The sequence below is a fragment of the Geotrypetes seraphini genome, chromosome 5 (genome assembly GCF_902459505.1).
Source record: "Geotrypetes seraphini chromosome 5, aGeoSer1.1, whole genome shotgun sequence".
NCBI lineage: Eukaryota > Metazoa > Chordata > Amphibia > Gymnophiona > Dermophiidae > Geotrypetes > Geotrypetes seraphini.
The window spans coordinates 167941104-167964650 of NC_047088.1; the positions used below are offsets into that span (position 1 = coordinate 167941104).

Here is a 23547-nt window from a genome sequence, read left to right on the forward strand (position 1 = left end):
CAAATTCACTGAGATTTGGCATAACCTCCCTGCCCCGATGCTGAACCTAGGCTCATTCCAATTGTTCCAAAAGCATCTGAAAACCTGGTTTTCTCCAAAACATAAAGCTATCTATTTAAAATGTAAAGCTAGCTATCCTCTTCAAAACCTCTAATTTCTTATTATGTCCTTCCCTCATTTATTTAATTTACCTGTAAACCATGCCGAGCTCTATCTTTATGGAGATGATGCGGTATACAAACTTAAGGTTTAGTTTAGTTTAGTTACAGACAGCCACAAAAATCACTTCACATACAAACAAAGTATTCAGAAAACATTTCTGGGTGAACTTGTGCTGTCATACAAAATGTATATAGAGTATAGAAAGCATACACAAGTCTCTGTAGTCATATTAAAAATATATTTAATTTTACAAACAGAGCTTATTTACTGGGGAGAATGGCTTAGATTGCAGTTCTGCTACTTCATGTCAGACTCCAGAGAAGCAAAGGGTGTTGTGCTCCAGCCCCTTCCATCCAGATAGCCTGCAGGGAAGATGAGGGGGGGGGAGGGGGAGCCTGGTGTAGAACAGAAAACTCTCACTCCTCTTGCCGCAAGACGCCGGGGAGGAGAGGCGCCGGCTGCCTACAGGACGTGCCTCTCGCAGCGAGAGACATATCCTGTTGGCAGTCAGCCAGCACCAACGCCTCTGCTCTTCATGCCTCTTCCCTTCCAGTACCCTCCACTGGCATCTCTGGGCCCAGTCTGGAGGGCCTTCGCACATGCATGGATGTTGACATCCACACACTTCCGAATGCCCTCAAGCCGCAGCCACCACATTTAGGGCTCCTTTTACGAAGGTGCACTAAGGCCTTAACGTGCTGAATAGCGCACGCTAAATTGCCATGCACGCTAGCCGCTACCGCCTCCTTTTGAGCAGGCGGCAGATTTTCGGCTTGCGCAAACTAATCTGGCGCGTGCGCTAAAACCACTAGCGCACCTTTGTAAAAGGAGCCCTTAGTGTGCCACAGCTTTGCAAAATTGGCGAGACACTGACTTAGCAGAAACAAATCAGACTCTGAGGGTTTGCTAGAATTCGTGCACTTTCTACATCTAAAACAGCTGTCCCCCAACAACGGTAGGAAGGCAAATTTTACTTCTGCTGCTGCTGCTACTACTACTACTATTTAAGTCTCAAATAAAAGCAGTGATCTCTAGAGTTTTCTGTCATCTGAGAGTCCTGAGGAGACTCAAAGATTATTTATCTACAGAAAATTTTTGTTGTACTTGGCAGCAGTATTTTTGATCCTTGATTATTGCAACTCATTATATCTTGGGTTACCAAAACATACTATACAGGTGCTGCAGTTGTCTCTGAATGCTGCTGCAAGATTAATTACCAATGGGGCTCATTTTCAAAGCACTTAGACACACAAAGTACCAGCTTTGATAAGAGATGGCTGAGGGGGAGATATGATTGAAGTCTACAAAATCCTGAGTGGAGTAGAACGGGTACAAGTGAATCGATTTTTCACGCCATCAAAAATTACAAAGAATAAGGGACACTCGATGAAGTTACATGGAAATACTTTTAAAACCAATAGGAGGAAATATTTTTTCACTCAGAGAATAGTTAAGCTCCGGAACACATTGCCAGAGGTAGTGGTAAGGGCAGAAAGTATAGCTGGTTTTAAGAAAGGTTTGGACAATTTCCTGGAGGAAAAGTCCATAGTCTGTTATTGAGTTAGACACGGGAGAAGCCACTGTTTGCCCTGGATCGGTAGCATGGAATGTTGCTACTCTTTTGGGTTTTGCCAGGTACTAGTGACCTGGATTGTCCACCATGAGGATGGGCTACTGGGCTTGATTGAACATTGGTCTGGGAACACTTGTCTGACCCAGTAAGGCTATTGTTATGTTCTTATGTTCTTGGTAATGTGAACGGAAAGGCAAAGTCAGATTTTATAGAGGAAGAAGTGACAGGCTTTAGCAGTTTGTTGGATCTGAGTGGAGCAGGAGAAAGAGGAGTCAAAGATGATTTTGAGATTGTGAGCTGATGAGATAGGGAGGAGGAGAGTGTTGTCCACAGATATAGAGAAGGGGGTTTAGGTGGAAAGATAAGGAGCTTGGCTTAGCCATATTCAGTTTTAGATGGCAGTGAGATATCTAAGCAGTAATGTCGGACAGGCAGGCTGAGACTCAGGTCTGGATTCCTATAGAGATATCTGGTGTGCAGAGGTAGATATGGGAGTCTTCAGCATAGAGGTGAAACTGAAAGCATGGGAAGAGATCAGTGCACCAAGGAAGTGGGCCTTTGGACCTTTGGATCTGACCAGAAACAGGTCATTAAAGACTTTAGAAAAGGCAGTTTCCGTGGAATGGAATGGCAAAAGCCTGATTGAAGTGGGTAAAGAATAGCTTAAGATGAAAGGCAACGGTGGTGAATAACACGTTCAAGTAGCTTGGATAAGAAAGGAGAACAGGTGATAATTGGGGGGATGTATGGTCTAGTGAGAGTTTTTTGAGGAGAGGAGTAACTACAGCATAATTGAAGACATTGGAAACAGTTGCAGTGTAGAGTGATAGATTGAGGATGTGACAGATAGGTGGATGACAGTGGGAGAAAGAGTGCTGAGTAGGTGGGTAGGAGACGGATCAGAGGAGGAGGTAGTGGGTTTTGGAGGAGGAGAGACGATGTGCATTTTCCTCTAAAGTGATTTCAGAAAAGGTGGCAGGGGGTTGAAGGGAGGGTTAGCAGAATGAAGAGTTGGAAGCGATCCTGAATCATAAGAATTGTCAGCTATTTTTCTTTCATTTACCTCAACATCATTTATGCATTTTAAAAGAGGTGAATAAATTCTATAATATGTTTTTCTTTTGACAATATAGCTCGAGGATATAATAAATTCTAGTATATCATTAATGTGGCAGAGTGAATTCATGTTCTATTTTTAAAAAAAGAAGATTTTAATATAGAATACAGATAGGCCTACATATATGATTTTATGATAGAAGAATGAAAAACAACATTGTGTGAGGTATTGACACCACTATGCATATTATTTGAGTCATCTAAAGCAGTGGGCCTGATTCTGTAAATGACACCTAAATCGGTAGGCTCCATTGAAAAACCACCTACCATATGTCAATCAAACTAAGGCACCATGTATAGAATTATGCTTAGAGGTGCCTAGCAACTTGGGCGTCAGTAGGCATCATAATGTTAAGTGCTGATATATTATGCTAGGGTTCTCCTGACCTAATTTACTGGAGACTAATAGAGACACCTTTCAATGCCTAAGTCATTCTATGCCAAAACTCCACCCCCTAACCACACCTACCTTTTGGGTAGGATCCGCAGATTCCATACCTATTTCCATACAGAACTTAATCTTTTTTAAAAATTGGCTTTTTATGGTGTTTTCAATAATTACACCAAGACCAATTAAGCTAATTAAAAAAAAAAATTAAGTTCTGCAAGGAAATTGGCTAGAATTGAGGCCAGTGTATCTCAGCCTAGTTCTTGAGGCACACCTAGTCCTATCAGGTTTTCAGAATATCCACAGTGAATATGCATATGAGAGATTTGCATGCATTGCCTCCTTGATGTGTAACTCTTTGTCATATTCCCTATGGATATCCTGAAAACCTGATGGAACCAGGTGTGCCTCAAAAACTGGATTGAGAAGCACTGATCTAAAGGGCCTTTTTAATTTACTGTGCTAAGCAAGTGAAGGGCAATTTTATAGCTGGACATCCACATTTACGCACCATTTGCACATGTAAATGTACAGAACACCAACAGCTTCATGGATAAGTGGAAGCAAAGTGACTAAGCACTATTCTGACAGAAGCATGTAAGTAGTATTACTACTGCTGCTACTACTATTTATCACTTCTATAGCTCTGAAAGGCTTACGCAGTGCTGTACATTTTGACATTTAATAGGCAGTCCCTTCTCAGAAGAGCTTACAGTCTATCTTGGACAGACAGACATGACATATAGGGTTGGGGTGAAAAGGCGAACAGTGGAGATGTACCAAGGTCCAGGTGTGCAACTTTATTTCAAAACTTTATAAGTACAATGGATCGACACTTAACGATTTTCGGCCTATCAGGTCTGCATTAGGAGCCTTATCGGTAAGCTTTGCCACTATGTAAGGTACTTATAATAAGCTCTTATCACTGTGCAGGACAGCGTGTACCATGATTATGCAGGGCAGTCATATATAATGACTAAAGTAACTCTGTAAACCCTGTGCTGCCCTGCACAATGATAAGAGCTTATTATAAGTGGGTTTTTTATGTGTGCTACCTTAAATAGTGGCGAAGGTTAATAATAATAATAATAATAATAATTTATTTCTTATATACCGCCAAAGCCATAGTAGTTCGAGGCGGTTTACAGTGAAGAAGGGCTGGACAATCAGCGAAGGTTACAATGATTATTGATAAGGTTATTGATAAGGCTCCTGATGCAGGCCTAATAGGCTGAAACACATGCATGTCGAGACATTGCACTTATAAAGTTTTGAAATAAAGTTGCACATCTGCACCTTGGTACATCTCCACTGTTCGTCTTTTCGTGTCTGAAGTTGTGGAGATCCGCTTCCCTGTTTTGTTTGACATATAGGGTCGGGGTTCAGAACCCAAAGTGAGAGGAGTTAGGAATTGAAAGCAGTCTCGAAGAGGTGGGCTTTTAACTTGGACTTGAACGCTACCAGAGACTGAGCCCACCGTAGGGATTTGGGCAGTTTGTTCCAGGCATACGGCAATTCAATTAATGGCGCCCACAGATAGGAGCTATTATGATCTGCATTAAGATAGTATTCTATAAAGAGTTCTTAACACCAAACTTTGTTTGCGAGTACTTATGCCTGCCAAAAGCTGGTGTAAATGTTCAGGCCTGATTGATGGCAGTTAGGCATGAAAATGCAGGCATTCTATTAGCATCATGTCTAATTTCTAGAAACACCCCCAACCCGCCCTTGTTCCTCCCATGGCCATGGCCTTTTTGGCGCTGCATGCTATGAAATTTATGCGCATGTTATAGAAAAGGGCATAGGACAGATCCATTTGTAAGTCCTAATCGCTGCTAATTAAGTGCATGTTAACACAAATTATGGATTACTAGCATTTTGGATGACCTGTACAGAATCTGGTAGATAGTACATACATGCATTAATCCCCTTAATCTCTCTGGTGGAATGTTGATTAATACCAAACTAGATGTGACACCCAAGGACATTTGGGGGTGGGGAGGATCAACAATATGCACTACTGTGTTAGCGCATGCATTAAAGATTAGCGCATGCATTGACGATGTCCATAGGAATACAATGAGTGTCTCTAGCATTTAATGTGCACTATTACAATTAGTGTGCACTAATGCAGTTAGCACCCATTGATGAATTTCCCCCCCGTAGTCCTCTTCTGAAATGGGAAATAAAGGTCTGTGAACTTGTCACGCCCTTGATCCAACGAAAACATGCCCGGCTCATGCCCTCTTAACATTTGGATGCACTTGGGATTGAGGCGTGCATATCCAAGTCTTGTAAAAAAAAAGACTTAGGGCTCCTTTTACAAAGGTGCGCTACGGGTTTTACCGCACGCCCTGGATTAGCACGCGCTAGTCAAAAACCTACCATCTGCTCGAAAGGAGGCGGTAGCGGCTAGTGCGCGGGGCATTTTAGCGTGCGCTATTCCGTGCGTTAAGGCCCTAGCACACCTTTGTAAAAGGAGCCCTTGGATGTTTTTCAAGATAAATGTTTAATTGCTGGCTTATGTACATCTCAAATACAAATAGCCCTTCTAAAATGACTGCCATAGTATGGGAGTTATTCTGTAGGTTGATACCTAGTTTACTAGTTTTAAGAGCTAATAATGCATGTAAATGTTGATATTTTAGTCATTTATATGAGTATACAGTATACACAAATAGCATTTTATAAAATACCAACCAGTTTTAAAGTATGCACATTGTTTGCATGATGTGTTGGGTTTGATAGTGAGTGTGCAAATGGATGACATTTGGCCCTAGCATTGATAGAGATACCAAGTACATGCCTACATTGTAAAATACAGTGATATATGTGTGTTTCTATTAACATTTAGGCAAGAGCTTTATTTTTCTTTATTAAATAGTACCGTATTTTCACGTAGATAACGCGCACCCGTGTAAAACGCGCACACGGGTATAGCGCGCGGAAAACACAAATTTATGTACAGAAATTTTTATATACCGCGCACACCCGTATACCGCGCATGCTGCCCGACTCTCCCGTCGCTGCCCGACTCTCCTTTCGCCCGCCCCGACTCTCCTCTGGCCACCCCGACTCTCCTTTCGCCCGCCCCGACTCTCCTCCCCCCCTTGAAGTCCTGTCCCCACCCTGAAAACCTGATGCCCCCCCCGACGTCCGATTCACCCCAACGCAGGACCGCTCGCACCCCCACCCCGAAGGACTGCTCGCACCCCCACAGCCTCCCGACCCCCCCCCCCATCATGTAGAAGCTCCTACCGGTGTCCTGCTGCTTTCTCTTGGCGGTCCCGGCCCTTCCGTGAGCCCTGCGCCTGCACTGCTTCCTCTTCTAGCGGTTCGCCCTTTTTCTAACATCAAGCACTCTTGCCCCGCCGACTCCCCGACTCCCCGACATGATCGGGGCAAGAGGGAGCTCAAGCCCTCTTGCCCCCCCCCCGACACGATCGGGCAAAAGGGAGCCCAAGCCCTCTTACCCCACCGACTCCCCAACTCCCCGACAATATCGGGCCAGGAGGGAGCACAAACCCTCCTGGCCACGGCGACCCCCTACCCCCACCCCGCACTACATTACGGGCAGGAGGGATCCCAGGCCCTCCTGCCCTCGACGCAAACCCCCTCCCCCCAACGACCGCCCCCCCAAGAACCTCCGACCGCCCCCCCCAGCCGACCCGCGACCCCCCCTGGCCGACCCCCACGACACCCCCACCCCCCTTCCCCTTACCTTTGTGTAGTTGGCCGGACAGACGGGAGCCAAACCCGCTTGTCCGGCAGGCAGCCAATGACGGAATGAGGCCGGATTGGCCCATCCGTCCCAAAGCTCCGCCTACTGGTGGGGCCTAAGGCACCTGGGCCAATCAGAATAGGCCCGGGAGCCTTAGGTCCCTCCTGTGGGTGGGACCTTGGGCACATGGTCGGGTTGGGCGGTAATAACAGGCAACTTAGCACTTCTAGTAGGCACCCTGCTATAGGAATTATCCTTCAACCTCTTAGTTTTCTAGAGCATATCTGCTTGATACTCTCAGAATTGAAATATTTTAGTGCATTCAGTTACTGTAACAGTTATCTATCATTCATAGAGCAGAAAAACAAATTATTTACACTGTCCAACGTGACACGGACAAGAGGACATGGTTTAAAGCTAAGGGGGGACAAGTCCAGGACAAATGTCAGGAGGTTCTGCTTTACGCAGCGAGTGGTGAACGCCTGGAATGCTCTTCCACAGGAGGTTATTAAGGAATCCACTGTGCTAGGATTCAAAGGCAAATTAGATGCACATCTCCTTATGAGAGGCATAGAGGGATATGGGTGGTAAAACTACATCAGGTGTATACCTGACTGGGCCTCCGCGTGTGCGGATCGCCGGACTCGATGGACCATGGGTCTGATCCGGAGATGGCAGTTCTTATGTTCTTATGTTCTTATGTTCATAAAATATAAGGGACCTTGTTTCTTCAAAGGTGATAACCATATAACAATTAAAAAAATAATCACCTTATTTCCACATAAATAAACAACCAAATACACAGTGACTCTAGTTTTCTAAGTGAATGCTCAGACCCTTAACCAAACTCTAGTGAAAAGTCACGGAGTCAGTTATAATAGAGACCATCACAGCAAGTGGTGTCAGGTCAAAAGCGCGCCGGGACAAAGGCGCGCCCAGAGAATTGAGCGCAGCGCAGAGGCGTGCACCGCTCAAAATTAATGTTTTTAGGGCTCCGACGAGGGGGGGGGGGCGTGGGGGGAACCCCCCCACTTTACTTAATAGACATTGCACCACGTTGTGGGGGCGTTGTGGGGGGTTTGGGGGGTTGTAACCCCCCACATTTTACTGAAAACTTCACTTTTTCCCTGTTTTTAGGGAAAAAGTTAAGTTTACAGTAAAATGTGAAGGGTTACAACCCCCCAAACCCCCCATAACGCCGGCGGATGTCTATTAAGTAAAGTGGGGGGTTCCCCAACAAAAACCCCCGCCGGAGCCCCTAAAAACAGTAATTTTGAGCAGCGCGCGCCTCCGCACTGCACTCAATTGTCTGGGCACGCCTTTGTCCTTCGCGCCGTTGTCTATGAACCCAGCAAGTTCACTGTCTCTGCCACTTGCTAATAACATACAAGGAAAAGAATGCAGGATGGCACTGCTGTTGCTCTTTCACTGCTCCAGGTAGATATTAGAGAATGACGCAGTGACAAAATTCATCACCGTTCTCGTCCCCGCGGATAACCGCGAGAAACCATCTTCATGTCATTCTTTTAGGAGAGAGGGAAGTATCAGAGTATGAATGGCCACAACCACTGACCCACAAGCTTTGCTTTGAAGAATGATGGTGTAGAAGGACTGAAGTTGAAATAGACACTAGAAAATGACATGGGATTATTTCCCGCAGTTATCTGCGGGGATGGGAACGGTGATGAATTTTGTCACCGTGTCATTCGCTAGTACATATTTAAAGTACTAACACATTGCAACTGCCATAAGCTGTTAAACCCCTATCATTGACATAGAAAATGTTGCTGAGTTGAGAAGCCATTTGCACTGTGAAGTTATTGCACATAATCATCATTTTATATGGCAAAAAAAACCATACAGATCTATAGAAAAACATGTAATTCAAGACTCCTACTTTAATGAAGTAATTTTCGTCACTAGACAAAGAATTTCTTACCAGGCATTGTTTTGTTTATCCAAACTCATTGACCATAAAATAACAGCATGTTCCCCCAGTCTGCATGTGAGTCATTTCATAGCTCACTACTAGACTCCGCCAGCATGCAAGCTACTATAATTTAGCAAGAACAAAGTGCATGGAGCTGTTGAGAAAGAATCATATGATAGCTATGATGCCATCTTCACTGTCAATAATCGGATTCATCCACTGGTGCAAATATCTTTCATACTTTTTACCCACAATCCTACCTAAAACCTAGGGATGCGCATTTATTAGCACAGTTTCTTCATTAGTGAAACTTAAAATAATTTAGTGCACAATAAATCAATTTAGCTTGCATTAATCTATGAATTAACATATGTAAAATGTGTGCTAAAAAGCTGCAAAATAATTCTGAACCGGGTCCAAATTCAATCCAGATATATTGGGTATAATGCATACTTAAACTCTCCATTAGCATCCGTCCAGGAAATGAAATGTGAATTTACTTAATGCACCCAATCATTTTAGAAACTCACCTGCCAAGTCGCCAATATTAAATTTAAATTACATACGCAGTTTTGCTTCAACTTTTTCCAAGGGTGGAAAACACTTGTATATTTGCACCTACTTTCTATATGTCAACATTTTTAGGGAAAGAAACATGCATAGTTTTGAAAATCCAATCTGTGTGATATTTTCCTTCACTAATGTAAATGTGTGTTTAAGAATACCTTCTTTTAATGTGGACTCACCGTAGAACAATGCATATAGCTTTACCTATGTTGATGGTGGGCAGTTTTTAACACATTGCTTTACCTATATGAAACAGTGACAGTAAAGTCATTTTGACTTAAATTTGTCACCTCTTTCAGTGCCTGGAGAGCACAATTCAATGATTCCTCCTCTCAAAAAATTAAAAATATAAACGCATTTCTATTTCATGTCTCAGTGTTGCCTCCCTAGGGTCAGATTGCATTATAGCTGTGGGGAATTATTTTTGGATTAGTATTTTGGCCAACTTTCCCCTATTTCTGTTTTTTTTTTTTTTGTGGGGTTGTTACCTGTGTAAGAAGAATTTCATACCCATAAATCAGCTTTCAAATTTGCTCTTGAAATTGCTAAATAAGATTGGGCCCGATAGTCAGACCTTAGGAGGCAGCCTGCCTATGTCTCCAAGTAGGCGACATGCCTAGATATTCAATGTCAGGCTATTTATGATGATATATTCTACTAACTCACTTTGTAATTTTAAACATTATCAAATCATTCAATCAACCGAATAACTGAAGTTATTTAGTGAACACTCAGACCCACAGCTGAGGTCTCAGTGAAAAAATTCATGGAGCAGCTGTTAAAGAGACCATCATCGTTGTTCACAGTCTCGCCCTCCATACAACAGCTAAATAACTGCACAAAGATGGTAAAACAAAACCAACTTAGCTTTGAATGGAGTGGGAAATCAATATAGCTGCTCCGGGATTCTTTTTATTCAAGTGACTGCATTCGTTACAATTGCCGACCCCCCTACCCAGGTTTCGCCAACTGGCTTCTTCAGGAGGGGTACTATAAATGCAAAACAACCACATTAACACTAAAACACTTCAGTTATCACTACTACGATTTTACACAATACTCACAATTAACTACCGCATCATTCACATTCAGACCTACCGGCATAACGCACTCCACACAACTCACAGACACTAGAGCTTTTGACGACGAATTTCCATCAGCAGGCCCACCTTATATACTCCTCCCTTTATGGTACGTCATACTGACGTCCCTATAATCTAACCAATTGAACCTGCTCCTTTTCTATAGATGGAACCATTCGATTTCATTGTTTAACCCTTTTGGGGTCAAAGTATGCCACTGGAAGATGAATTTTTGTTCCAGATATAATAGACGTACCATAAAGGGAGGAGTATATAAGGTGGGCCTGCTGATGGAAATTCGTCGTCAAAAGCTCTAGTGTCTGTGAGTTGTGTGGAGTGCGTTATGCCGGTAGGTCTGAATGTGAATGATGCGGTAGTTAATTGTGAGTATTGTGTAAAATCGTAGTAGTGATAACTGAAGTGTTTTAGTGTTAATGTGGTTGTTTTGCATTTATAGTACCCCTCCTGAAGAAGCCAGTTGGCGAAACCTGGGTAGGGGGGTCGGCAATTGTAACGAATGCAGTCACTTGAATAAAAAGAATCCCGGAGCAGCTATATTGATTTCCCACTCCATTCAAAGCTAAGTTGGTTTTGTTTTACCATCTTTGTGCAGTTATTTAGCTGTTGTATGGAGGGCGAGACTGTGAACAACGATGATGGTCTCTTTAACAGCTGCTCCGTGAATTTTTTCACTGAGACCTCAGCTGTGGGTCTGAGTGTTCACTAAATAACTTCAGTTATTCGGTTGATTGAATGATTTGATAATGTTTAAAATTACAAAGTGAGTTAGTAGAATATATTTAAGTATATCACTTTGGATAATTAAATTCCCTTGAGATATAAGATATTTATGATGATAGACATTTGAGTATCTGGGATTTTTTGACCAACTATAATTTCTCCACTTAAGTAAGTATTCAGCACTGACTGGTTATAATAGGACTGCTATTTAGCCTTCTAAATAGACACTTTGAAATTTGACTGTTAAACATAGCCAGTCCGCGCACAATATGGCCAGTTAACTTTTAGCCACTAGTTGTGAATATTCAGCAGAGATAACCAGTTATCTCTCACTGCATATTCACGGTTAGCCAATCAATTGCTATATAACTGGTCAGTGGCTGTTTCTGGGAGAGTTGTCTGTTCTTTTTTCCCTTGTTCTAATTCCATGGAGTCTGTCGCATTAGTATGCCAAGGGCAGGAAGTTGGGAGTAAACCATCATGGGTGCAGGGAGTTGTAAGGGATTCTGGAGAGGTCATGGGGCTGCAACCCCGTAAATGCTTCATGCACTCTCCTGCTACCAGAGGGGGGGAGGGGGTGTTCCAACCGGAAGATGGTCCGCCCCAAATTCCAGTTATGCCACTTCTCTGTCATTCTTGTATACTGTTTAGTTTCATATCTTGACACTTTTTTCTTCTAATTGGTAGAACCCCACTTATCGCTACAGGAGTGATTGGTGGACTCTTCCTCATGGTTATTGTGGGCCTCACCTTTGCAGTGTATGTTCGACGTAAGAGCATCAAAAAGAAGAGAGCTTTGAGGAGGTTCTTAGAAACCGAGGTGAGACTAGCTCTTAACAGTGGTGATAGACTCATCTCATTATACCATGTTGCAAAGCCTGAGGCTATTTAGGAGCTGAAGAACAAGTGCAGCTGTACTTTCTTACACACAGGCACACCTTTGCAAAGGACTGTACATAGGGAACCTGCTCAATCAAATATAAAAATAGCTTACCATTTTTCTCTTATCTCCCAGTTCATCACATTTATTTATTCCTTTATTTTTGGTAAGAATTCACTGCTTGGGAAGAGTCTCAGGCTTGCTTGCCTATCCAACTCACCTTTACACTTAATGGTGTACAGTGATACACTTTCATTAAAATGGTTCATAACATCCTACAAACCAGATATCCACTTTACTGGTAGAAAAAACACATTTCAAACTGCAATCAATAATACACATAAAGGAAATACACATAATGCAAATGCATACAACCAACTCTGCCCCACCTTTCCGTCAACCTACCCCTCCCAAATCCCCCTTTACTTTTGGAAATCCATATGCAGTCTTCAGGCTTTGCACTTAAGAGGCAACATTTGAAAATTGTCCCATTCATCTGAAAGTGTTGGTTTGAATCTGTATATGTATGTTAGGTTCTTCAATACCTGGTTAAATGTTTATTGAATGGTACCTACAGTGTCTGCTATAGATGTCACTATTTAGGGACCTCTGCTGGCCTTCTTAGTGTTGACAGTATCGGGCCCAATATTCAGCTAGTGGCAATCATAATTTTGCTGACCACCACCGGTGTTAAATCTGGAAATTCAATGCCAGACTATGTCTAGCTACTGGCATTAACTTTCAAGCTTTCTGGACCTGCCTAACACATAGCCAATGAAGTGCAACATTCATCATTTAACTGGCTATAGATTACCATGTAAAGAAAGGACTGACTTTTATACGGTCTATTTATATGGCTAGCCTGGCTGGTTAAGTACTGAATTATAAGCCAAGTGCTGACTCCACTCCTGAAATACCCCCAGAATAGCCAGTTTTCAGTTTAGCACTAACTGGTTATATTCAGCGGCACTAACCAGTTAAGTGCTGCTGAAAATTAGCTGTTAATCCCGAACAGGCAATTCACCCCCACAATTAAATCAATTAAATCACTTTGAATAAGAACATAAGAATAGCCTACTGGGTCAGACCAATGGTTTATTCAGCCCAGCATCCAGTCTTCACGGTGGCCAATCCAGGCCACAAGTACTCGGCAAAAAACTAAATAGCAACATCCAGAGCAAGCAGTGGCTTCCCCCATGTCTGTCTCAATTTGCCCTATTATTTCACAAAACACTTTTTTGGCAGTGCAGGCTGTATGCCCGTGTATCACAAACTGTGTGCCGTGGTGAAATTCCAAGTGTGCCACAAAAGGCATGTCAAATAGGCGTGTCAGCTGGCCCTTCTCCTGCTCTCCGCATCTCCCTGCTGGCATAGTCATTTCAGGATTTACAAGCTCAGGACCCGTATGAGGGCCTCTGCTTATGTGCATATGTCAACATGGTAAGGTCACATATGCGTGTGATGTCATCGTGTTGATGTCTGCACATGTGCGGAAACCCTCCAGCCGCGGCCCCGAGTTTAGTGTGCTTGGAAAAGTTTGTGAGACACTGCATCAGCTATCAGACAAACCTAAAGGTGAATAGTCCTCTTATGTATCTTATGTATACAGGTTTTTATATACTGCCAATATATTAATGAAAGCAATTGAAGTGGTTCAGAAATGAAATCACACAACAAACAGATCCAACAAAGTTTGCAGTACAATAGGCAAGAGCAAAAAACAAGAAACAACTAGAAAAACCTGCAAGAAAAAACATTTTGATCTGCAGTTTTTTCTTGTTTTTTGCTCAGAAATGAAATCACCATTCAACACCTTCCCTTTCTCACCCTCATTAATAAAACTATGAACATTTTCCTGATTCCTGACCTATCTCAATTTAACCCTTTATTATTATCAAAATAAACACTAGCATGAAAACCTTGCACTTATTCAAGAATATGCACTATTCTGATATTATGGGTAAAGCCATGTTTATAATGCTTTATAAAGAGGTCCAAATTGGTCCAGGGGGCATAACTAGTCTGTTTTCAAATGATTGTGAATGTCTACTTGTAACCTGTTCTGAGCTTCTGGGAGAACGGGATAGAAATCAAAATAAATATATAAATAATTAATTTTAAACAGTTGCATTTTACATCTAACCTTTGTCTTTCAAGATGTTTGGAGTAAAGATGGGATTCAGCCTCTCATTCATCCCCTTTTGCTGCAGCTCTGAGGCCTCCAAAAACAGTGGCAGCATGCTGAATCAGCTGCTTTTCATCCTTCCCTACTGAGGTCAGGCTTTCCCTCTGCCGCATCTTTCTATCCCTCCCTCCCATCCAACAATGACGCGGCAGAGGGAAGGCCCTGAAGCAACCTGTTCAGAGAGCTGCTGCCACTGCTGTTTTGGAGGCTTCAGAGTGGAGGTATGTCATGCTCATGGTGGGAGTGTCAGTGGGATTCCACTGCACAGAGGAAATCCCACCCACCCCCATTTTACGAAGCTGTGTTAGGTTATTTTATCATTGGCCACGGCAGTAAAAGCTCCGACACTCATACAATTCCTATGAACATTGGAGCTTTTACTGCCACGGCCAGTGATAGAAAAAGCCTGACTCAGCTTCATAATACAGGGGGTTAGATTGTAAGCCCTCCAGGAGCAGGGAAATAATAATAATAATAATTTATTTTGTATACTGCCATACCCAGGGAGTTCTAGGCGGTTCACAACAGATAGATGAATTACATACAGTGCGATTCAAAAAAAGAACATAACAAGGCAATCGTAAGGTCAAACTAGTTTACATTGACAATTTGGGTGAGGGAAGGGCTAAATACAGAGCACATACAGTACGTACTGTAAGCGAATATAATTGAATTTCTGAGAAGGGGGGACAAAGCATATTAGATGAAAGGGGGAGCAACAATCTTAGAGGGGTGGGGGGATTTGGTCCATTGAAAAGTAAAGTTGTGCGAGCACTTCTGCCAGTCCCAGAATTCACACCTAACTGCCATAGATATGCACAGAGAAGTGTGAGTCCTACCCACATTCCACTCATGAGTATGCCCACCTGTCAAAATTTGCTATGTACGATATGCCCATATTAAACATAATGCACATTTATTCAAAACACATAATGCACATTTATTCAAAACAACATATAGGATGTGGAAAAATCCTAGGTCTTTATAAAGACCATATGAAGTCCCAGATGAATGAAATCCTAGTAACATAGTAGATAACAGCAGATAAAGACCCAAATGGTCCATCCAATCTGCCCAACATCTTTAAATTACTGATTTAATTATAATTTTCATTCTTAGCTATTTCTGGGTCAGAACTCTAAGCTCTGCCCGGTATTGTGCTTAGGTTCCATCTACTGAATTCTCAATTAAAGCTCATTCCAGCCCATCTGAACCATCCCAGCCATTGTAGCCCTCCCTAGCCCAGCCTCAACCAATGGCCATATATGGACACAGACTGTGCAAGTCTGCCCAGTAATGGCCTTAGTTCTTCAATATATACCATTATTTCTGATTTGAAATCCTCTGTGTTCATCCCATGCTTTTTTGAACTCTGTCACCATTTTCCTCTCCACCACCTCCCTCGGGAGTGCATTTCAAGCATCCACCACCCTCTCCATAATCAACCTCAGATTATGCCCTCTGGTTTTACCATTTTCCTTTCTCTGGAAAAAATTTTGTTCTATGTTAATACCTTTCAATTATTTGAACGTCTGAATCATATCTCCCCTGTCCCTCCTTTTCTCTCGGGTATAAATTTTCAGTGCTTCCAATCTCTCCTCATACATCTTTTGACGCAAACCTCCTCCTATTTTTGTCGCCTTAGAGATAAGTGCTTAGGTGGCCTTTTAGCATATGTGTACATATGTGCACTAGGAGCATGTGACCTGAAAAGTTTTGTTTTGTGTCATTTCCAGGAATGTTCATTTTCTTCATCTTCGTTGTCATAGGAACAAGGGGCCAGAGATTAAGACTGCGGGAGTTAGTTGGGCTGACTCCTGCGGTTGGCACTGAGCTCAGATACTGGCAATGCCAGACACTGGGTTATTTCCAGTGTCTGGCATTGACTTTCTGGTCTATTTTTAGCTGCTATAAATTTATCTGGCTAAATTGATATCAAACAAAAATTGGTCCACAATATTTATTCAAAGCTAGAAAAAAGATGGAAAAGGACAGAAACTGTGCTTCCCAATCCTTGGGTAAAAATAGTGCTGTCAAGTAAATTAATTTATGTATATTTATATTTCCTGACAGTAATACTTCAAAGTATGTATGTGTTAAACCATTTAATATTGTTTAATTTGTTTGGATTTAGGCAGTGTGTTGATTTAATGGACATCAGTATGAGCCATGTAAACGGTGCCCAATATAAGGCTCAGGCAGTAACCTTGCGATGACTGGCATCATCCAGATAATATCTGGATAAGGATAACTGCCTCATACATCATATTTGTCCATGGCCAAAAAAACAACAAATTACTAAAATAGAAAAAATATATTAATAATAAGTGACCCAACTGTCCCTTTACAATCTTCAATCCACGAGATATAGCATGTAAACTCCTAAGGATAAATTAAATGAGGTGTCTGTGACCAAACTTGCTGTGATAAAGATAAAAAAATATATATATGAGTGTAAAAAAATTTTTTGAAAAAAGTGATGATAACTAAAGACTGGAATGAAAAATAGTACGTTTAAAAAATAATTGGAAAGGGTAGACACGCCCAAAAAAAGAAAAGCAAAAAAATATAAAGAAAGTGAGCAAGAGTCCAAGTATTCAGAAAGTCATATTTTTACCCAAGGATTGGGAAGCACAGTTTCTGTCCTTTTCCATCTTTTTTCTAGCTTTGAATAAATATTGTGGACCAATTTTTGTTGGATATCAAGTACGGACAGTATTGGTCACAGAGTCCTTAAGGGGTTTCAGCAGTTTAGTAAATTGATATCAAGCACTGGCCAGCTAAGTTTATAGCAACCAAAGATAGACCAGCTATTTAAGTGGCCTGACTTGACTGCTAATACTCAGTGGCCACCTTATACTGAATATTAGCACTTAGCCAGCTTAGCATTATTTAACTGGCCAGGAGCCATTCCTGGCCAGTTAAATAGTGCTGATTATGGGGTAGAATGTCAATAATAGTTCATGATGTTCTGAAAGGATACACATGCAGATTTTTAGAATATCATCCACAGTAAAAAATATATATATATATTGTACATGTGAAAGGTAGATAAAAAAAAAAAAGAAAAGCTGTCACATTACTACAGCATTTTATTCTGTATGCAGACAGCTGCAAACAAAAACAGAAACTTACCTACAGAAAATACATTGTCCCTCACCCCCGCTAAAAAACCCCCCACATTAAACTGCCATTTTAAATAGATTATCAACTGTTCTTATATCATGTACACTAACTGCCAGTTGTTCAGGTTTCACACTTTCTTCATAAAGTAATTTCCAGTTGCTGATGTTTTTACCTGCACCACATAGTCTGCTTCCTCTAATTAAGTGGGCCGTGATGCTCATGGAAGCATGATAACAGCACCCAGACTGCAAAGCAGAATGCACTTAGCCTTGTAAATAGACACTTTGAAATACTGCAGTGGTTTCAAACTAGCATGAGCTGAAGTAGCCTTTAATTATTTTCAGCATCCTGCAAGAAGACAGGCTATTTGTCAGTGTTTAAGGTATAGTTGTTTCATTTTATTCTTAATTTATTTTTAAAGAAACATTGTCCTCCATTCAGAGGCTATAGATTGAGACTGGCCAGTGATTTGATGGAAGATGCTGCCACACTCGATTCACAAATTTAACACAACCACAATTCACAATCAGAGGACATACAATTTAGCTGTTGCTTTTCTTTCCAATAAATCAGTTGCTAAATTCTGCTACCAAAGACGTCCATCTTCTGAAAACTGTAATTCTTTGTTAAGCTGCAATATAGCAGAGTACATAAAAATAAAAAGGTCATCGCCCTCGGCAGGTCAAGATGGTTTACTGAAGTGAGATTATATTTATTACCAAAATTGATAGGTCTCTTTTAAAATCTATCTTTCCTATTCTTTCAGAGGTCTCTTCCATTTCTTGAACTGACGGTCCATTTCTTTATGGGCTTGCATTGTCCACTTGAAATACATAATCCTCAAGCATGTCATTATAATAAACTAATCAAAATAAGTAAAATTAATTTTCTCCTTTAATATCCTGAAGTTGGGAATCTCTGATTACATGATTACTGTGATACAGGCAAATGAATATAGTCTAAGAATGTGCACAGGAAAAAAACTATTTTGGTTTATTTCTGGAAATTATGGGCTCCTTTTACTAAACTGCGGAAGAGCTTCTTACCGCAGACTGGTGAGGTAAATGCTCCGATACTCATTCAGTTCCTGTGAGTGTCAAACTATTTACCTCCCTGGCCCGCAGTAAGAAGCTCTTCCGCAGTTTAGTCTTTATTTCTTGGTTTTTATTATTTTTTGTTTGTTTCACACATTTATATTAATAAAAATATTTTAGCCTACATAATAACTCTTTAATTAATGGCAGTTGATTGCATATACAGTATGTTAATTCACAGGTTAATGTACTTTAAAATGACTGTGTGCACATTAATGTTTTAAAGTGCTTTAACGAACCAAATGTTTGCTAACAAATACACATTCCTATTATAATAAATTTAGGCAACACTTTCTTGCCAACATTAACCAAAAAAAAAAATAATAATTCTTCATTTGTCTGGGTAAGTTGCTTCAGCTCTTCCTGCTCACTTTAACCAAGCTCTATGGATTGAAGAGCCAAATGATTCCTAATGGAAATGTCTTAGTTCCAAGCTGCTCTTGATGTCATGTTGATCTCAGAGCAGTCCAGTTTTTGGTTCTTCTCTGATTTCATGTCTGGAACTTCTCTGATCTCTGTCCAGAGTGATATCTTGCTTTGGAGCTTTATTAATCTCCATGTTGCTTTGTTCACCGCTGAAGCTACTCTTTCTCCCACTGTTGATTATTTCTTTACGTTCAGTTCTTTGTTCTAGCTCCCTTCCAATCTGGCTAGCTAGTGTATCTATTATAAAGAAAAGTGTACTGGATACCACCCATAATTGCCCTCTACAATAATGTAGCATTTGTCAACATTTTAAGATATCTTTATGTGTTTGTTTATTTCTCCCCGCCCTTATCCAGGGCGAGTTACATATTAACATACAAAATAAGACATTACCATTTGCCATACAAATCAATACAAAAACACACTATAACAAATTACATGCTTACATATAAAATCAAATTGCATATGACATACACATCGCTTCAACGACGAATATCATTTAAGGCAAAAACTGTTGAAACCCTAACATACATAAAAATATAAAATCACATAAGGCATACAAGATGCCTCAATGACAGATATCATTATGCCAGAAAAAACAGACTAGACCATCGAACACCTCCTTGACCAAAACTCAGCACTCAACAGACTTCACTCCTTCTCCCTCAGCACTCAACAGTCATCACTCCTTCTCCCTCAGTGTAACTCAGACCCTATATTTCATCTTAAAGAACAGGTGTCTTTTCTGCATTTTCTTAAAGTTCTGTAAATTTTGCTGTTGACAAATGTATCCTGGAAGGTTGTTCTACTCTTTGGGGCCGATGCAGTGAAAGACACTGTTTCTGGAAGAGGAAAACCTTAAGTCCTGCACAGATGGAACAGACAGATCACAATGCTCAACTGAGTGAAGCAGTCGAGCCAGCTAATGCGGCAAGATGCTCTGGACCAGGTGTTTAGAGGCCAACTTCTGTAAGCACATGAAAACATTTACCAAAAGCTTTTAACGTATCTTGTCCCTTACTTTCAGCTAATACAACCTTATCAAATATTCTGTTACATGCTTACATCTGTCCAATTTTAATAGAGAGCATACCACTGAATTCTGGGCCCCTGAAGCACTTCCAAAACTGATTCTGGTACTCCCAAGAACACCAGGCTACAATAGTCAAAAATGGACAAAACCATCGACTGCAACACCTAAACAATGAGACCTCCAAACAAGGTCTAAGATCATTGACTAACCGAAGATGAAAATACACCTTCCGAATGACTTCAAGCATCTGCCCTCTCATAGTAAGTCCAGAATCCAAAAGCACTCGGAGTCACTTTACCTTGCACCTCACCAATACTCCCCTAGCAATTCAACTATCTCCGGAACATTAGCACCCAGGGTTCTCGTAACACACAACACTTGTGTCTTCTGAATGATTAACTTCAGCCTGTAACGGTCCATCCAGTGTTTAATCGCTCCCACTACCGACTGTAATGTTAAGTAATATTTTCAGAATGCAGCACGGTAAACAACTGGGTTCCTGAGTCATAAAATACCTATTAAATACATATTTGAGTAAGCTGAATACACAACTCACATCATTCAATATGTTACATTACATTACAGATTTCTATTCCGCTTGAACCTTGCGGTTCTAAGCGGATTACATTGGAAGATAACTGGGCATTTCCAGGAAGTTACATTACATTGAGAGATAGCTGGACATTTCCAGCAAGTTACATTACATTGGAAGATAGCTGGACATTTCCAAGAAGATACATTACATTAGAAGGTAGTTGGTTTCAAGTTACATAGTGAGGTTTCAGGTTATTTTGTTACATAGAGAAGAAGATTCCAGCATGATGGGATTCATGTTAGGTTAGGTTAACCGAATATGTTTTTTGAATAGTAGTGTTTTTATTTCTTTTTGGAATGCTTTATAGTCTGTTGTTGTAGTCAATAGGTTGGATATGGAGGGGTCATTAGTTATATGCAAATTATATATTATTGTTTTTTCCAACTAGAATTTTTAAAAACCTATAAGTGAATGAGTTCAATCTTTGATTGGATGAAGAGGAACGGTTTAAATATCAATCCTGACAAGACCAATGTATTATGTGTAGGCAACCAAGCGATTAATATTCCTCATTTAGAAGCTAGACTATCAGACATAAATTTTAACTGTGATCAGACGTTAAGGATGAAATTCTATAAGCGCCTAAAGTTAGGCTGTGGTTAGTTGGGCTGACTGGCAAAACAAGGGTATTTGGTATGTTACTCAACATCTTAATGGGGGTGAGTTTAAGATTTTTGAGGGGTTGAGACAGAAATTTGATTTAGGGGTGTCCCAATTTTACCATTGGTTACAGCTTCGGCATTGTTTAAAAGATTGTAGGTTATTAGGGTTTGTTCAGAAAGGATATATTGGTTTGCAAGATTTCTGTGAGGGGTTATTTGGGCAGAACAAAAAAAGCCTCAACCCTGTACCGGAAGTTGAAGTTGAAGGGGTTAATCGATGTGTGACTTTGGAACAAATTTGGGAGCAGGATTTGGGGGAAACAGTGGGTGAGGATGACTTTTTGGACAAGGTTTTGTAGGCCTATCCTCTCTTTTTTTGTGGCTCATTGGGCCCTTTGGATACTCTATAAAGTGTCAATGGGGGGAGGGGGAGTATTTGTTGGTCTTGTCGCCTAGAGGTGGGACGTTTTAACATATGTTATTTGCTTGTTCTTGTGTACAATTGTTTTGGAAATCAATATGGGGAAGAGTTTTAACTATTTTTAAATTTCATGTTCCACTAACTTACAGATTGGCTATTCTGCAGTTTGTGGCCCTGGCTGCAGTGTTAAATAAAGCAGAAGCTAAGTTATTTGATGTATTTATGGGTTTAGTGATTCAGCAAATTTTGATTTGTTGGAAGAATAGTTCTGAACTTTCAGATTGTGCATGGTGGAATATATTTTTGTTTGGTACGGAAGTATGAGGAAGTAGCTGCTATAAAACAGAAGCGTTTGCCATATTTTCTAAAAGTAGGTGGTTTGTTGAATTCTTATTGTCAGACTGCTGTATACATTTATAAAACCAGGCTCTTGTTCGTGCCTTGGTGGATGTGAGGATGCTCTGTTTGTGATTTAAAAGCCAATAAACATTATTGAACTTAAAAGAAAGTTAGAATTCCTAATCATGGCTTGAATTTGTGATTTAAACTTTAAATCTAATCCAATATCACCCCCAAATTTTATACTTATTGAGCAGTCATAGGCTTCCTTTTATCAAGCCAAATTAGAGGTTTTTTTAATTGCTGGCCACTACGGTAAAAGCTCGATACTCATAGTTTTTAGCAGAACACCCATCACATTGCCATTCTCCGCCCACTGGTACAGCTCATTTGCTGTCATGTGCTATGCAACTAGCATGCCTATTTTGTAGAATAGCACATAGCTCAAACATTTGTAAATGCTAATCTGCAATATCATTCACATGCTCAAGTTCACCTGTTCTATAAAATAGTTCAAACAATTGAAGCCTACATTTAGGGACCCTTTATAGACTTCCCTTTTTAGATATTTTATTATTTATGGCATGATAAATAAATCTGATATGTAATAAAATCATTTGGCCCACTCAACTACACCTAAACCTTGCCACCTTGAAATCTCTACATCCTGGCAATCTCCATATGTAAATAGTGGCTTTGTGAAATTACCATTTTCATATATTGTGACAGGGACACCCGGCTAACTCTCCCAGAGCCGGCTGGAGCCCTGTCCGGCCGAGTAGTTTGGTGTGTGACTTTAATTATGCGCCCAAGATTCAGTGCCTCTCATGCACACTGCTGGACCTGGCTTTACTTGGTTATGTTTCATAGTACAGCTGAGCCCGTTTCAAACAGCATTACTCATGTGTAATGTGACAATTTATTATTTTCATCAAAACGGGACATCTACTGATTGTCAGTCCTGCCCCCAAACCCACCCTAGCCCCGCCCCAATCCCACCCCAGCCCTGCCCTGATCCCGCCCTAGCCCCACCCCCAATCCCAACCCCAATTTCTTCCATTAATTTTTCATGTACACATAATCTTATTAATTCATAATGGTAACCATAAAATAAAAAAATCCACAAAGCACACTATAGGCAGAGAAAATGTTAATTATCATTTATATTTGGGTGGGTTTCAAAGATGTCAAAGCAGATGACTTTAAAATATGCAATGTCACCTCAGTAACTATAGAAAAATAGACAAATATAGTGCAAAATATAGACAGCAGATATAAATTCTCAAAACTGACACATTTTGATCATAAAATTGAAAATAAAATCATTTTTCTTACTTTTGCTGTCTGGTGATTTCATGAGTCTCTGGTTGCGACCTTCTTTTCTTTCTTTCTGCGCTCAGGCCCAACAATTGTCCCTTTCTATTCCCTCCATCCTTCCTTCCTATGTCCTTAGTGCCCCCAGTGCCTCCTTCCTATGTCCTTAGTGCCCCTTCCCATGTCCTTAGTGCCCCCAGTGCCTCCTTCCTATGTCCTTAGTGCCCCTTCCTATATCCTTACTGCCCCCAG

General features: G+C 40.9%; 1 protein-coding gene across 2 annotated transcripts in view; it reads left to right on the forward strand.

The window, feature by feature from the left end:
* ERBB4 (erb-b2 receptor tyrosine kinase 4) overlaps positions 1 to 23547 on the forward strand; it is a 1781744-nt gene that overhangs the window by 1388531 nt on the left and 369666 nt on the right. For both annotated transcript variants that reach the window (XM_033945093.1, XM_033945094.1), the window contains one exon: positions 11968 to 12100. In XM_033945093.1, the coding sequence (XP_033800984.1) occupies positions 11968 to 12100 (133 nt within the window). The remainder of the gene's footprint in view (positions 1 to 11967; positions 12101 to 23547) is intronic.